The sequence below is a fragment of the Gekko japonicus genome, unplaced genomic scaffold (assembly GCF_001447785.1).
Source record: "Gekko japonicus isolate JY-2015 unplaced genomic scaffold, Gekko_japonicus_V1.1 scaffold554, whole genome shotgun sequence".
NCBI classification, from domain to species: Eukaryota; Metazoa; Chordata; class Lepidosauria; order Squamata; family Gekkonidae; genus Gekko; species Gekko japonicus.
The window spans coordinates 6,805-20,646 of record NW_015171520.1 but is presented as its reverse complement, the minus strand read 5'-3'; the positions used below and the strand labels follow the sequence as shown (position 1 = coordinate 20,646).

The 13,842-nt window shown below is 46.6% G+C and overlaps 1 protein-coding gene across 1 annotated transcript; it reads right to left on the bottom strand.

Annotated features, from left to right (window-relative positions):
* Positions 1-900: 900 nt before the first annotated feature.
* LOC107117327 (C-type lectin domain family 2 member B-like) lies at positions 901-10,157 on the bottom strand (the record flags this gene model as incomplete). Its single annotated transcript, XM_015419422.1, has 4 exons — positions 901-1,363; positions 5,000-5,097; positions 5,693-5,892; positions 10,035-10,157. Coding segments are annotated over 4 exons (563 nt in total), but the record flags the coding sequence as incomplete, so codon positions are not given.
* Between the last annotated feature and the right edge of the window lie 3,685 nt (positions 10,158-13,842).

Here is a 13,842-nt window from a genome sequence, read left to right as displayed (position 1 = left end):
TGGATAAAATGACTGCTTTGGAGAATTGCCTCTATGGCATTATACCCTGCTGAGCCTGCTTGCCTCCCCAAGCCTTACTGTCCCAAGGCTCCACCGCCAAATTACCAGGATTTCCCAACCTGGACCTTGCAGTTTAAGGTGAATTGATCTATGTAACTGGGAGATCTGTTGTGATTCCCATAGCATTGCCACTGCTGCTGTGGGGTAAGGAAGCAGGTGGGGTGGGGGAGGAAGCAGGCAGGAGGCTGGGAGAGTGATGAGGCAGAAAGAGAGAGTGCTGGGACTGGGGACAGAAAGAGAGAGAGTAATGATGTGGGGAGGCAGAAAAACAAAGATAATGATAATGGGTTAGAAAGAGTGAAGTTAACATGCATGGAGGAGACAGAGAAAGTAAACAGCATTGCTGGCTAAGCGCCGTAACAATAAAAATTCAATTCATTCAACAGGGGCAGAAAAGAGTGTGACAGAGATAGGGGGAGAGGGGAGGAAGCAAAGGTGTGAGGAATGAGATAAGCATCCTGCAAGTTTCTTGCAGGTCTCGACTTGCATTACATAATCACAAGGAATTCTTCATTTGAATTGTTAAAGAACCATACCAACCTTCCAGATTCTTTTTAGTTCCATTCAGAATACACGCTCCAGCAGAATGAGCTGTTTGGGCTTGTCCTGGCTCTTATCTACATGAGTGTCTGCCAGGAGATATTGTCATTTAACCCATTAGGGGGCAGAGTTTTCAGTTTCAAAATGTATTTATTTATTTGTTTGTTTGTTTGTTAGACTTTTACCCCGCCCTCCTGCCGAAGTAGCTCAGGGCGGCTTACAGAGTTAAAAACCAGTATACAATTAATAGAATATCAAGTCTAAAACAATACAATCGATAAACAATACAATCTTTCCTCAACAGAATTCTATCATCCAGACTGTTACATTTAAATCAAACCCAGAACAAAAAGTCTGTAAGTTTGTGATTGTGCTCTAAGAAATGTTCCACCAGAGGAGCACCAATTTTTTAATGTCATATATTGCTTTTTTGTTCAGTCTTAATTTAAGACGCCTTATGCACATGTAAACATGCAACCAATATGCTCCCCAATAAGGGGCCAGTTCCAGGTTTCCATAGGCCCTTGGTGGCAGAGTTTAACTGGGCCCACTTTCCCCTTTGGTACAGCCCATTTCTCCTCCATTTGTAACTGTTTTTCTTGCTCCACCCCACACTTCCATCTATGTATCTGCAACTTCCTTTGTTGTATATGCAGCAGGCTTGCTGCAGATCCAAGGTAATTTTGCGTGGCATCCTGAAGCAATGGCTTTGCCTGTATTGTCTAGAAACGCACAGTCTCCTCCTACTCCAGTGACCTCCATCCTACAACAAAAACAAGAGTCAAGTAAGAGTCAGACATTTCCTGAGAGCAGCAGGCATATTTGAGGACACTGGAAAAATGCAGCACATATAAATTTTCTGGAAGGAGTGGAGTATAAAAGTTACAAGTATAAAAGCACAGCTACGCAGCTTCTTCAAAACTCAAAGGAAACCCATAGGAAAGATTCCTATCACTTCAGGTTCATCCTAGAAATGGTGTATATATGTTGTTGTTGTTCAGTCGCACAGTCGAGTCCGACTCTTCGCGACTCCATGGATCATATCCCGCCAGGCCCTCCTGTCTTCTGCCGTCCTCTGAAGTTGGCTCAATTTCATGTTCGTTGCATCGATGTTCTAACTTATTCGACACATATATGGAGTCCTGTGATTATTCTGAAAGTCATCTAACTAGTGTAAATCCAGAACGCTGACACTTGTTCTAAATGAGCCCGTAATACTTCTCAGAACTAACCACTACTGACAAAGCCGACTTCATACTATAGGTCAAAATATACTCAGACTGATTTCACACAAGAGCTGTGCCACGGTCGTGCCTCCCTTTGCCCCGCTTCTATTGGTCAATTTCCCACTCGAAGCCACGCGGCTGCATTTAGACCTGCGGCTTTGCCCGATTTTCCCCGTGCTTTCGTGATCCTCAAAAAACAGGATCACGAAACTGCTAGGGAAATCGGGCGAAGCCGCAGGTCAAAATGCGGCCACGCGGCTTCGAGTGGGAAATTGACCAATAGAAGCAGGGCAAAGGGAGGCGCGACCACGGCGCAGCTCTTGTGTGAAATCGGTCAGTGATTAAAGGTCCATGATCAGAGTGGCTGTGAGCAGTCAGTTGAACTAGACAATTCTGAATTATCTGGCACTTGTGTAAGTTAGCCTTATATATTCATGTGAGGATGAAAAAAATGTATATATTACATTGCCTTGAACAGTTGAAACAGGATCGTTAGAGTGTCCAATCAGTTTTGTGATACTTAGCGTCACCACACGACCTGACCGTGTGTAAGCTTGGTATGTCTCTGTCACATACTCAAGCTAGGCTTTTAGAATATTCACACAGCTTATCACTGTAGCTAGCCTTTGGCTGTGGTCACACATACTAAATAATCCACTTTCAATGCACTTTCCAACTGGATTTTGTCAGTTCACACAGTAAAATTCAGTCAGAAAGGACACTGAACGTGGATTGAAAGTGGATTATGTAGCGTGTGTGATCACAGCCATATATACAAACACAAGTCTGGGACCCATGAAGACTTACATGGGAGCATCTCATTTTACTCTGCATCCTCTCCTGACAAGTATTTCTGTTCTTCCTCCCATTGGCAGCCTCTGCAGCTTCTCCCTTTCTCTGCTTCCTTCTCCCCCCCACCTTTAGCTGCCTGCCCCAGTCTTCAGCCTTCATACCTTTTATCCCCTGGCAGCTGCTCCCCATTTTTTCTTTCTGATACCACTAAGTAGCTTTTTTTGTTCCCCCTTTAGCTTCTTCCAGTTAGTGGTGTAGTGGTGTAGTGGTTAAGACTCTAATCTGGGAGAACCGGGTTTGATTCCCCCTCCTCCACTTGCACCTGGCTGGATGGCCTTGGGCAAGCCGTAGCTCTGATAAGAGCTGTCCTTGAAAAAGAGCAGTTTCTGTCAGAGCTCTCTCAGCCCCACCTACCTCACAGGATGTCTGTTGTGGGGAGGGGAAGGGAAAGGAGTTTGTAAACCGCTCTGAGACACCTTTGGGTAGTGAAAGAAGGGGGATAAATCCAATCTCCTCCTCCTCCTCTTCCTCTTCTTCTTCTTCCTCTTCTTTTTCGCTGCTTTCTTTCCTTATTTACATATTTTAGCTTTATTTATATTTCCCCCCCAACCATTTAACTGATAGAAACCAAAGCTTGGAAGACTCAGCTATATAGCTGTGGCTGTCTAGCAAATCCCAACATGACTGCCAAGATATCAAAACATCGTTGCATGAGATCTCATTGGGCACTCATTTCTTAAAGCTACAGCTGTTGCTTCTGATCTTTGGAGGGGTTTTTTTATCTCCACTTTTTACTGTTTGTTTGTTTTTAATTGTCAGATTTTTCTGCAAACCTGGGGCCTTCCTTGGGTTTGTAGGGGAGGAAACTCTTTTTGTCTCTGGCCTCATTGTGTATATTTCTGATCCTTCCTCTAGAGGCTCAGTTCAGAATTAGATAAAACAACTGGTAGACACTCAAGGACTTGCAGGACATCTCATTTTACCCCATACCCCCTTCCCCACACTTTTCCTCTTTTGATCCTCCTGACAGCCCTCATACCCTCTTCTATTTCTCCTTCTCACCCATCAAGCAGCCTACCATTATCTTCCCCCATCTTCAGCTTTCCCTCTCTTCCTGCCCCGGCATCCTCTCCCTGGGAAAACTATGGCCCAATTGCATAGTGCCAGTCACTGGACCAGGCCCAGTTGCGCACGCGCACACACACACACACATACTCCCTGACTTGGATAGCCTAATCTCATCAGATCTTGAAAACTAAGCATTGTCAGCCCTGGTTAGTGTTTGGACGGGAGACCACCAGGGAAGCTCAGGATTGCAATGTAAAGGCAGGCTATGGCAAACCACCTCTAAATGTCTCTTGCCTTGGGGTCAAACAATAAGATGGTCACAGTCCAGAGAACTTACAATACACAAATCATACAACTGTGGTAAAGAAGCACTCACAATTTTTTATCTCAAGATGTTGTACAAAACATTAATTACTGAAATGATTATTACAGGAATTAAAACAAGGAAATAGAAGCGAAAAGGCGGGACGGTGGTCTCCGGATTGGTGCTGCCGTTTCGACAATGTGTCTTCTTCTGACCAGAAATTGTACCAGTCAACACGAAGTATGGAGTTCCTCAAGCAACAAAAAGCTGCACACTCATGAGTTTTCTACCTCTTATAGCTTGAGAAGCAACATCTCTAATTCTAGAAAAAAAGTTCTCCCAAAAGGGCTGAAGTCAAAGCACCAATCCGGAGACCACCGTCCCGCCTTTTCGCTTCTATTTCCTTGTTTTAATTCCTGTAATAATCATTTCAGTAATTAATGTTTTGTACAACATCTTGAGATAAAAAATTGTGAGTGCTTCTTTACCACAGTTGTATGATTTGTGTATTGTAAAATCTTGCCTTGGGGTCACCATAAGTCAGCTACAACTTGATGGCAATAAAAGGGGAGGAAAGTAGCCTATCTGTGATACAGTGAATAAGATTTTTTTTTTACTTCATTTACACCCCACTGGGGGCCCAGCATGGCTTACATCATTCTTTTCTCCATTTTATCCTCACAACAACCCTGTGAGGTATAATAGGCTGAAATGTGTGACTGGGCCAAAGTCAGCCAGCAGGCTTCCATGGTAGGGTAAGGATTCAAACCTGGGCCTCCTTGATCCAGCACTCTAACCACAATAGAGACCTAATGAAACTGGGCTTCACGCCCCTCAGCAGTATCATTGGGCCTGACTCTCAATTTCAAGTTAATGTTGAGATTTTGTACAACAATATACTGGCAAGGTTGATCATCACATATATCCTATAAACACTGAACAGCAGACCGGCTAAAAGCAGACACTGAAATCTCACCACTGAACACCAAAAGGAAACTGGATGACTCACGTGGCATTTTCTCCGTCTGCCCATGTCCAGTCCTTACTTAAGACTCTTCGAAGCCCAATCCAATAGATATCTTTGCCTTTGAGCCGCATCACAAAATCCTTTAATAGTAGAAGAGATGGATTTTAGAATGCTGGACTGTGATATTTACCACCCACCAAAGCAGTGAATGAACACAAGGTACTGATTGAACAGAGGTCCTTGGACTGGTGAGGTTGGAGCTTGTGGCTGCAAGCATGGGTAGCAGCCTCTGATCATTAGCTGTGCTCAGGGAGATGCTGCTGGAGTGCCCTGGTAGCACATTTGTACACAGTGTGTGGGGTGGATTATGGCCTGGGTTTTTCTGTTGCATCTTGACTGGTCAATCCATGCTTCGCCAATGTGGGAGATATTATTATAAGCAAAATTATATTTGGTACATAGCAAGAGATTTCTGAAATTCTATGAGAGCAGTCTGTTGTTGCAGTTTGGGCTTTTCGTTTTTCTAGTATGCTTTTGGTGTTGCTGCTAGAGGAGCATAGGGTGTCAACTAACTCGCCGCAATGGTGTACATTCTGGCATAGCAGCCACCATCTCAACCAAACCATAGGATTACTTTGTCCGACAGCATATTGCTTGCCTGCTTTTAAATATGCAGAATAAAAGATATCTTCACAAAGACCAGTTTTAGGGAGACAGAATATTTGCACATCTCACCATTTCTTCTTTTTCAATCCTGGCCAGGGACGCATTGTGTGAAGAGCAGTAGTGCTTGCTAGAGACCCAATCCCGTTTTTCCCTTGAAAAGTAGTAGCACTTCCCCTCGTATCCAATCCAATAACGTGGGCACGGCGGACCACATTGTGGGGGGGATACCAAACTACGTCCCAGCTGCTCAATCTGTTTTGCTCCTATAACTGAGAAAGGAACAGACTCAAACAGTGCACCACCACAACTTTTCCTCTCATGATGAACCCCCCAAGTGCATAAGAATCTGTAGTAAAGAAGTTAACATCCCTCCCAGCCCTTTTCAGTAAATATGAAGCAGAGAAGAAAGGAAAGCCTCTGTAAAGTACTGGGTTCACACATGGAGACACGGACTACGACATGCTAACTATATGCGTTTATTGAGAGCCAGTTTGGTGTCGTGGTTAAGTGTGCGGACTCTAATCTGGGATAACCGGGTTTGATTCCCCACTCCTCCACTTGCACCTGGCTGGATGACCTTGGGCAAGCCGTAGTTCTGATAAGAACTGTTCTTGAAAAAGAGCTTTTCTGTCAAGAGCTCCCTCAGCTCCACCGACCTCACAGGGTGTCTGTTGTGGGGAGGGGAAGGGGAAGGGAAAGGGGTTTGTAAGCCGCTCTGAGACACCTTCGGGTAGTGAAGGGCGGGGTATAAATCCAATCTCTTCTTCTTCTTCTATTGTACTTCACAAGAGAACCCACACGGCCCGGCAAGGACCAACTATATACACTCCACCCGGGCACACCCACAATTGCATTGGGGGGTTTGAATTTCCCACCAAGGTCCTATTGGAGGACTCAGGGTGGCCTAGGATCCTTGGCCTATTGTGTTTGGAACCAAGTTAAGGACTGAGGCCGTCGACCCCTGGTGGCAGCCTGTGGACACAACAGCCTCTGTTCCTACTCATCAATAAGAAGAAAGAGCATTGCTTGGACTGGGTCGAAAGGTCCTCTTCCACCACCATAACAGCACCTACACTAGTGGAACAGCACTTCCAATTGGGGGAGGAGAGAGGCAATTTTTTCCAATGACCTCCTCCTACTGCAAACCCTCACCACCCTTTAGGGTCTCCTGGATCCTGTAGCCAGAATTTTTTCTTAGGGGGGCAACAAGGGGGGCAGTTTAGTGCAGCGGAGCTGACTCCTGAGGAAGCCAGCTCTGACCCCTTTCCCTGCTCCTGCTCACCTCTGAGAGGAGAACCTCTATGACTGTGTTTAGAAGCATCCCTTTGCCCAGATATTTTTGTCCACAGGGGATGGGGAGGGGGGAGAAGCCGAGAGTTGCCCTCACTTCTCAGCGCAGTGTGCAAAGCGGGACTGTTGCCAAGCAGAGAAGTGCTCTCAGTAGCAGGCAGCTCCTGGCTCAAGAAGGTTCCGAGGGGAGGAGAGGAAAAGAAAATGGGGAGGGGAGTAAATCCCAACTCGCTGTGGTGATCACAGCGCAGCCTGTTGGTGGGGGGAGAGAAACCCCTTTCTCCAGCCTTGTTGGGCTTCTGAGGAGAGACGGAGAGAGCACCAAACACTCCACCAGAAATGTGCTCGGGTCCTTCCCAGTGTTCCCTCTAAGCAGAGTTAACGTGAGCTAGCTCAGTTTTTTAGCCTACGGCTCACACATTTTTGCCTTAGCTCAGAAAGGATGGCTCCAGAGCAAACTAATTCATGCAGCAGCCAAATCCCCTACTCACAATTTTAATGCCAGGAGCTCGCAAAGTAGAATTTTCGCTCACAGGACTCCATAGCTTAGCGGGAGCATTGGTCCTTCCCCACCAGAAAGAGGGAGAGAGATTCACATGGGGGCAGACCCTGGCTGGCTCCTGCCTCCTCCTCACCAGCAAGCCCCCTCGGATGGGAGCAGAAGCGAGGTGAAGGCGGATGCAGAAATGCACCCTCGCTCACACACAGCTCTGCCTGCCAAACACATGGCTCCACCTGCCTTTCTGGCTTCTGAACCCTGAGTGCCGCCAGATCAGGTTTGTGGAGAGGGGTCTCTTCTGCTTCAATTGAATTCCTCTTTTCTTCCTGGTAGTTGAGTGTGTGGGGGGGGGAGAAGGCACAGCTGGTTAGTGAGGAGGCAGGGCACATTCATGGGGGGGTGTCAACTCATGAGGCTCCCCTGTGGCTACACGCCCCCCCACTGGCCAGGGCTATTTTGGGCAGGAACGCACAGGAATGGAGTTCTGGCTGGCTCCCACCCAGCAGGAACTCATTAGCATAATAGGCCACACCCAAAAGCAGAAACTCATTAGGATTGGCTACATTAGGGGTGTGTGGCCTAACATGCAAAGGAGTTCGTGCTACAAAAAAGCCCTGGGTTTTGACAACAAACAAGGTAAACAGAATAACAAGCAAAAGGTGGGTGTGGCTGGATAACCACACTTCTGGTAACATGGGGGTGCAGCCTAATGTGCTAATGAGCTGTGCTGTCAGGGGTGTGGCCTAATATGCTAATAAGTTCCTGCTGTTGAGTGTGGCCTATTATGCTAATGAGTTCCTGCTGGGCTTTTTCTACAAAAAGAGCCCTGCCACTGGCTATGCCCCCCCCCATGGCAACGGGCCCAAGGACAGAAGTTCATGGGGAGGCTGCAGTGGGAGGGGGAAGGCAGTAACATCTCATTATAGCTTCCTTGCTGCACTCATTGTATTTGGATCCAACTTGAGCATTGGGATGCATATTCCTCTCAGGTCAGTCAACATTCGAAGGCCAAATGTTGAAGTAAGACTGAGCCATCTCTGGGAAAGCTGGGGATATAAATATTTTAAATAAATAAATAACCTCATACGTTAAGCCTTCTAAGGGCCAAACAAGATGATCCTTTTTGAAGAGTTGGGTCCAGGTTCCCCAACTTGGGTTCCTCATAGTCACACAGCAGCTGCAGGAAAGAGCTATTAAAAATTTAAGACCAACCCCTCTCACTGCAAGGCCTGAGAACAGATGTTGAGATCCCAGGAGTCTGCTTTGTCTTTCTCGCAAGACAATTTCTCCTTCCATAGATACACACCTTTTTAGACTAACACTACTTCTAGACTGTTCACGTGAATTCTTTCAACACTTTTCCTGTGTATGTCGCCATGTGTATATTGACCCACACACTGCAGTCATGTTGGGGTTTCCTAGAATGAGGTTCCAGTGCCTTGGTTGCTAGACAACCCCATAGTGCTGACTCTGATATTGCGAAGTTTCATGAGATGATGATGATGATGAATATTTCTATGCTGCCTCTTCAAAGTCCTGCTTGGTGTGACTTTCAATGAAAACAATGTAACAATGTAGATACAAGCCATAAAAACAACCCATTGGACATAGAAAAGGGAAAGATACCAAAGAGACCAGTAGCCCCTTAAAGACTAACAAAATTTGTGGTGGGGTAGAAGCGTTCATGAGTCACTGCTCACTTCTTCAGGCAGAGCAGTGACTCACAAAAGCTCATATCCTACCAAAAATGTTGTTAGTCTTTAAGGGGCTACAGGACTCTTACTCTTTTCTACTGCTACAGACAGACTAACACATCTTCATCTAGCTTCATTGGACATAAATAGCATAAAAACAATCCATAAAACAGAAGCAGACCATTTAAAAGCTGGTAAGATAAAAGCCTAGCTTAAAATATCTCAGTTGGTGTTCTTCATTTTTGTTTTATTAAATTTTCAGATTTTTTTCTGCAAACCTGGAGGTTTCCTTGGGTTTGCAGGAAAAAAGAATCCCTCCTTAGTACATATCCTTATTATGCAGACTTTTTAAATCTATGCTCTGTGTCCCTGTTCATGATTAGCTATATTGATAATACAAACATTTAGTTTCAATCTTATTGGTGGCGGTGAACAAATTTCTTGGCTTGTTTGGTACAGCCTCCTTTGTGTTTGTCCAAAACCATCATACAATTAGGAGAGAACCATTTTTTCTGGGGAAAAACATATGCAATCCATAGGTCGAACAAATATTTATGTTAAAGTAATGTTAAAATGATTTTAAAAGATGCTGCCTTAATTTATTAAAGAATATTCATCTGAGTAATTAAAAGACTGGAAACTGTAGCCCCCTAGAAAAATAACTAACACATCAAGGGGAAAAAAGAGTTTTACATGGGCAGATTCCCATCTTGTTCCTAAAACAATCCTGGATATGAGAACTCAGTTCTCCATGTTGCCGTTCGCTCATCACAGCTTGTCCAAAGCACTTTTTTCTCAATATCCTCAAAAGATACAGGGAGGAATGACTGATCCATAGGTTTTTGAAAGGCTCTCATTTTTCATCTGCTAGCTGAAAAGATGAAGAAAAGGTTCTGAAAGGAAAAGCATCAAAATCTGCATAACTTACAAACTAAGGCTCCAATGCCAATGAGTAGAAAGAGGATGACAACTCGATACAGGAAAGCTACGCGTTTCACAACTCTTTCATTTGATAGCCACTTCTTGATCTTGCCCACTGATAGATCACAAGCTAAGACAGGGGAGGAAACACTCATTAGTATTTCTAGGACTGGAAGGGCCAGGTTTCTTCACCTCTGCATGAGCGACTAAGGACGATTCTATGTGACTGGGTGAGGCCTTGAGTTGAGAAGGGCAAATGTTCTACATGCCAAAATCTAACCCAAAGAGTTTGGATCGTAGCAGATTCTTGTCCCACACCTCAACCCACTGGAATTACACCATGTTCTATAGCTTCCCGTGCAGCATTCCGCATCAATATTGCATGTTCCTATTGCTATGGCTTGCCTCCCAAACTGCTGCACTTTGTATTTGAACTTGTATGCAGTATCATTGTACATCTGTTCCCCCTTCTGCCTCCTTCACGTTTGCCCATTGTTTTCCGAACTTGCTTTAATATGGTATTTCTGTGATGATTGTACTCAGGCCCGTAGCTAGCGTGGGGCCCCTGGGGCCCGGCCCCCCTGCGATTTTAATGGGCCCCCTCCCGCGATCCTTGGTCCCCCTCCCTCCTCGAGCATGCCTCTGTGCGGCAGCGGCGCCGGCAGCCTTGACAGACGCTGCTTCTGCAGGCAGGAGAGAGGAGAATGAGGAAGCAGCGGCGGCGACGCAAGCAGCAGCAGCTGTGCTGCTGCCTTAGAGGTGCGCGCGAGCGAGCCGGAGAGAATGGGCAACCAGCCCAGGCGACCTGAGGAGTCAGAGCCAGGTCTGTGGGCGAGCGAGGGGTGGCTGAGCCTGGTCTCGCCTCGTGCGCCCACCGCCAAGTTGGCAGAAGCCCCGAACCCCCCGGCTGGCGATTGTGCCCTGAGCCCGGCTGCGGGATCAAAGAGGCCGAGTCCTGCTTTGAGTCGGTTCCGCAGCCGGAGTTGAAAGAATCGTCGGGGAGAGGCCTGCTGGAGCGCCCTCCCAGACAGAAAAAAGTGGGGTGGGAGGGAGCCCGCCGACCCCAGCGCCGGGTCGCTTCCCGTCCACCGCTGCCTTCGAGAGCGGCTCCTTGACCCGCGGCGTGTCGGGCGTGCTCCCTCGCCCGTGAGCGCCCTACATGCCCGGGGGGAGGAGGGAGGGGCCGGGGGCGATGGGGGGTGCCCCCAGACGGCCCCAGGCCGGGCGGCGGCGCAGCAGGAAGTGCCTGGAAGCAGCGCGCGGGAAAGCGCTCGGACCTCGGGGCGGGTTAGCTTAGCTGAGATCCTCCTTTTGCTTTGCCCCTTCCTGGGGGAGAGAGAGAGAGAGAGAGAGAGGAAGCCGCCCCCGAGAGGGAGAGTTCGCCGCCGCCCACCCGTGCGTGGGGGATGGGGACGCTGAGCGGCAGAAGGACGGTAGGCGCCGGGCCGCTTCTCTCGTGTCGGTCCCGGTATCCGCAGAGTAGGGGTGTGTGTGTGTGTGAGAGAGAGAGAGAGGGAGGGAGAGAGGCGTCGGGGTGTGTGTGTAAATGCTTGCCCTTCAGAAGTGCTCGAGTTCTCTCACTACTTCCCATAGACTTGATTTGCATTTTCTTTTTTAAAAAATCCTCCACTCCATTGTTGCGGCGAACTGCTTCCCCTGCAAGTGTCATTCAGCCCCATGAGCCAATCTAATGACTCCTCCGGTCCTCAAACTGGTATAAATTACTCCTTCCCGGAGCTTTTGTGTCCCCCCCCCCAATGTGTCCACACACACCTAAGCAGCAAAGGTCGGAAGGAAGTCCTGTGACTTCCCTTCCTTGTTTTCTAGCTGGACGCTGCAAGGCAGGACCGCCCCCAAATCCAGCACATCTCATGTAGAGTTGGTGCTGCCTTTCTGAGGGTAAGAGGGGAACTTTTTGTGCTCTTATCTACATTCACTGCTTTTAAAGATAGCATACTGCCTTTTTCTTTTGCAAAAACAGAAGCAGATACTGGATCCTAGAACCACTGACATTGTCCCTTTGTAGTGTTAAAACTCCCCCCCCCCCTATGCTGGGGGATCACAGGATGTAAATGAGTTGTCCTTAGGCATTTGCAAACCACTCCCTTGCTAGTTCTGCTTCCAGCTAGCTTTCACCTTCAGAAATAAAGGCTCTCTTTATCTAAGGGGGGGGGATTTCCACTTCCCCAATTTGTCTTTTTTAATGCTTAGTGAATATATGTAATCAACAATTGTTAATTTGACCAACAACAACAACAAAAAGAATAACTACACTGTCCATTACTAAGATTTGGTGTTCCTCCCAACCTTTGTTATTGTCAGGACTTCCTAGGGAAGGACAGTTTTTACAATCCTCCCTCTGAGAGATCAAAGGGAAGATTTGTTTAGAAGGATAACCTTTGATTTGGCTCCTCGGGAGGAGGAGGAGGCGAAGAAGGCGGATGGCTCGGCCTCCTCCTCTTCCTCCTCCTCCGCGGCCAGGCAGTAGCTCACAAAGTAGAAGTTTTGCTCACAAAACTCCACAGCTTAGAGGGAACATTGGTAGTGGGCCCCCCGAGAAAAATTTGGGCCCCCTGAGCAAAAAGTTGTTAGCTACGGGCCTGATTGTACTCGAGGTGGGTTTTCTCAAGGTGTAGATAGGAAGGTATGGACTTCCAGATTTTCTTGTCCACATCCTGTGCCACTTGTCTTGTAGCTATTCCCCTCCCTGCTCCCAGTGGGCTTTTTGCCAGCCTTTCCCAATAGCTAATATATCACTAGAGTCTTCTAACTACAGCCATATATCAGCTACCTTTTAAAAAAAGCACAGAATCTACTAGTGGCACAATCTGTGCGGGAGGGGATGTGAGGAGGGACCCAGGTGAACATGGATAATCTTATGTTGGTACGCCATTGCATTCACAGAGGAAATAAGAGCACCATGGGGGAGTCATCTCTATGTAGAAACAGCTTCACTGTTGGGATTTGCAAGTTCTCTTCCTGTTGCCATGAAAGAATGAACACATTTGTTTATGCATGCTAATGTCCTAGGTAGTTAAGGTTAGGGACCCAATGGTAGAGCCTGCACTTATTTCCCGCCATAATAAGGTGATAAAATGCATAATTAGTTAGTATTGAGATTCTCCAATTGGGTGATCAATAAATTGAGGGTGGGCTAGTGAGTAAGCACTGGGTTTCAGTTTTATTGCACTTTGTTCTTCTCCTCTAGTCCATTCTCACAAGAAGCTTAGAAGTCAAGATGTAGATTAGATCAGTCAGAGAGGATGCTTATCCTGTGTTTACTTCTTTAACCTCTCAGTTACCTTTCCTCATTATAGAGTTTTCTATTAAAGCTAATATAATATATAATGCCATTGTAATAATAGGAGCAAAAGGGTCTCTGTTGTACTACGTCTATTCACTCTGCTAGCTTAGTCAGAATACCCAGCATTCACACACATTTATAACTGCTTGTGTTTTGCATTCAGTGGGCTAGTTATGTTCCTAGCTCTCATGATTGAAGGGAAACACTGTTGAGTGTCTTATGATGAAGAGGTATCCAGGTGTAATGTTAAGGCGCCTTAATGCTTATGTCATCTGAAATACTACAAAAGCAATATGATGGTTTGCTAAATGCCATGCGTTCCTAAATCTAATTCACACACTTTGTAACTAGGAGGAAAAGGTGAACAAAGGTCTGAACATTCTTTGAAGGTGCAGCTATGAATATTCCTTAGCATATCTAGGAGTTAATGGGAGAAATATTTTGTTGAGCACACACTTCTGTTCTGTCCACTGGTCCTTCCAAATTTCCCAAGTTGGCTTCCTGCCACAAA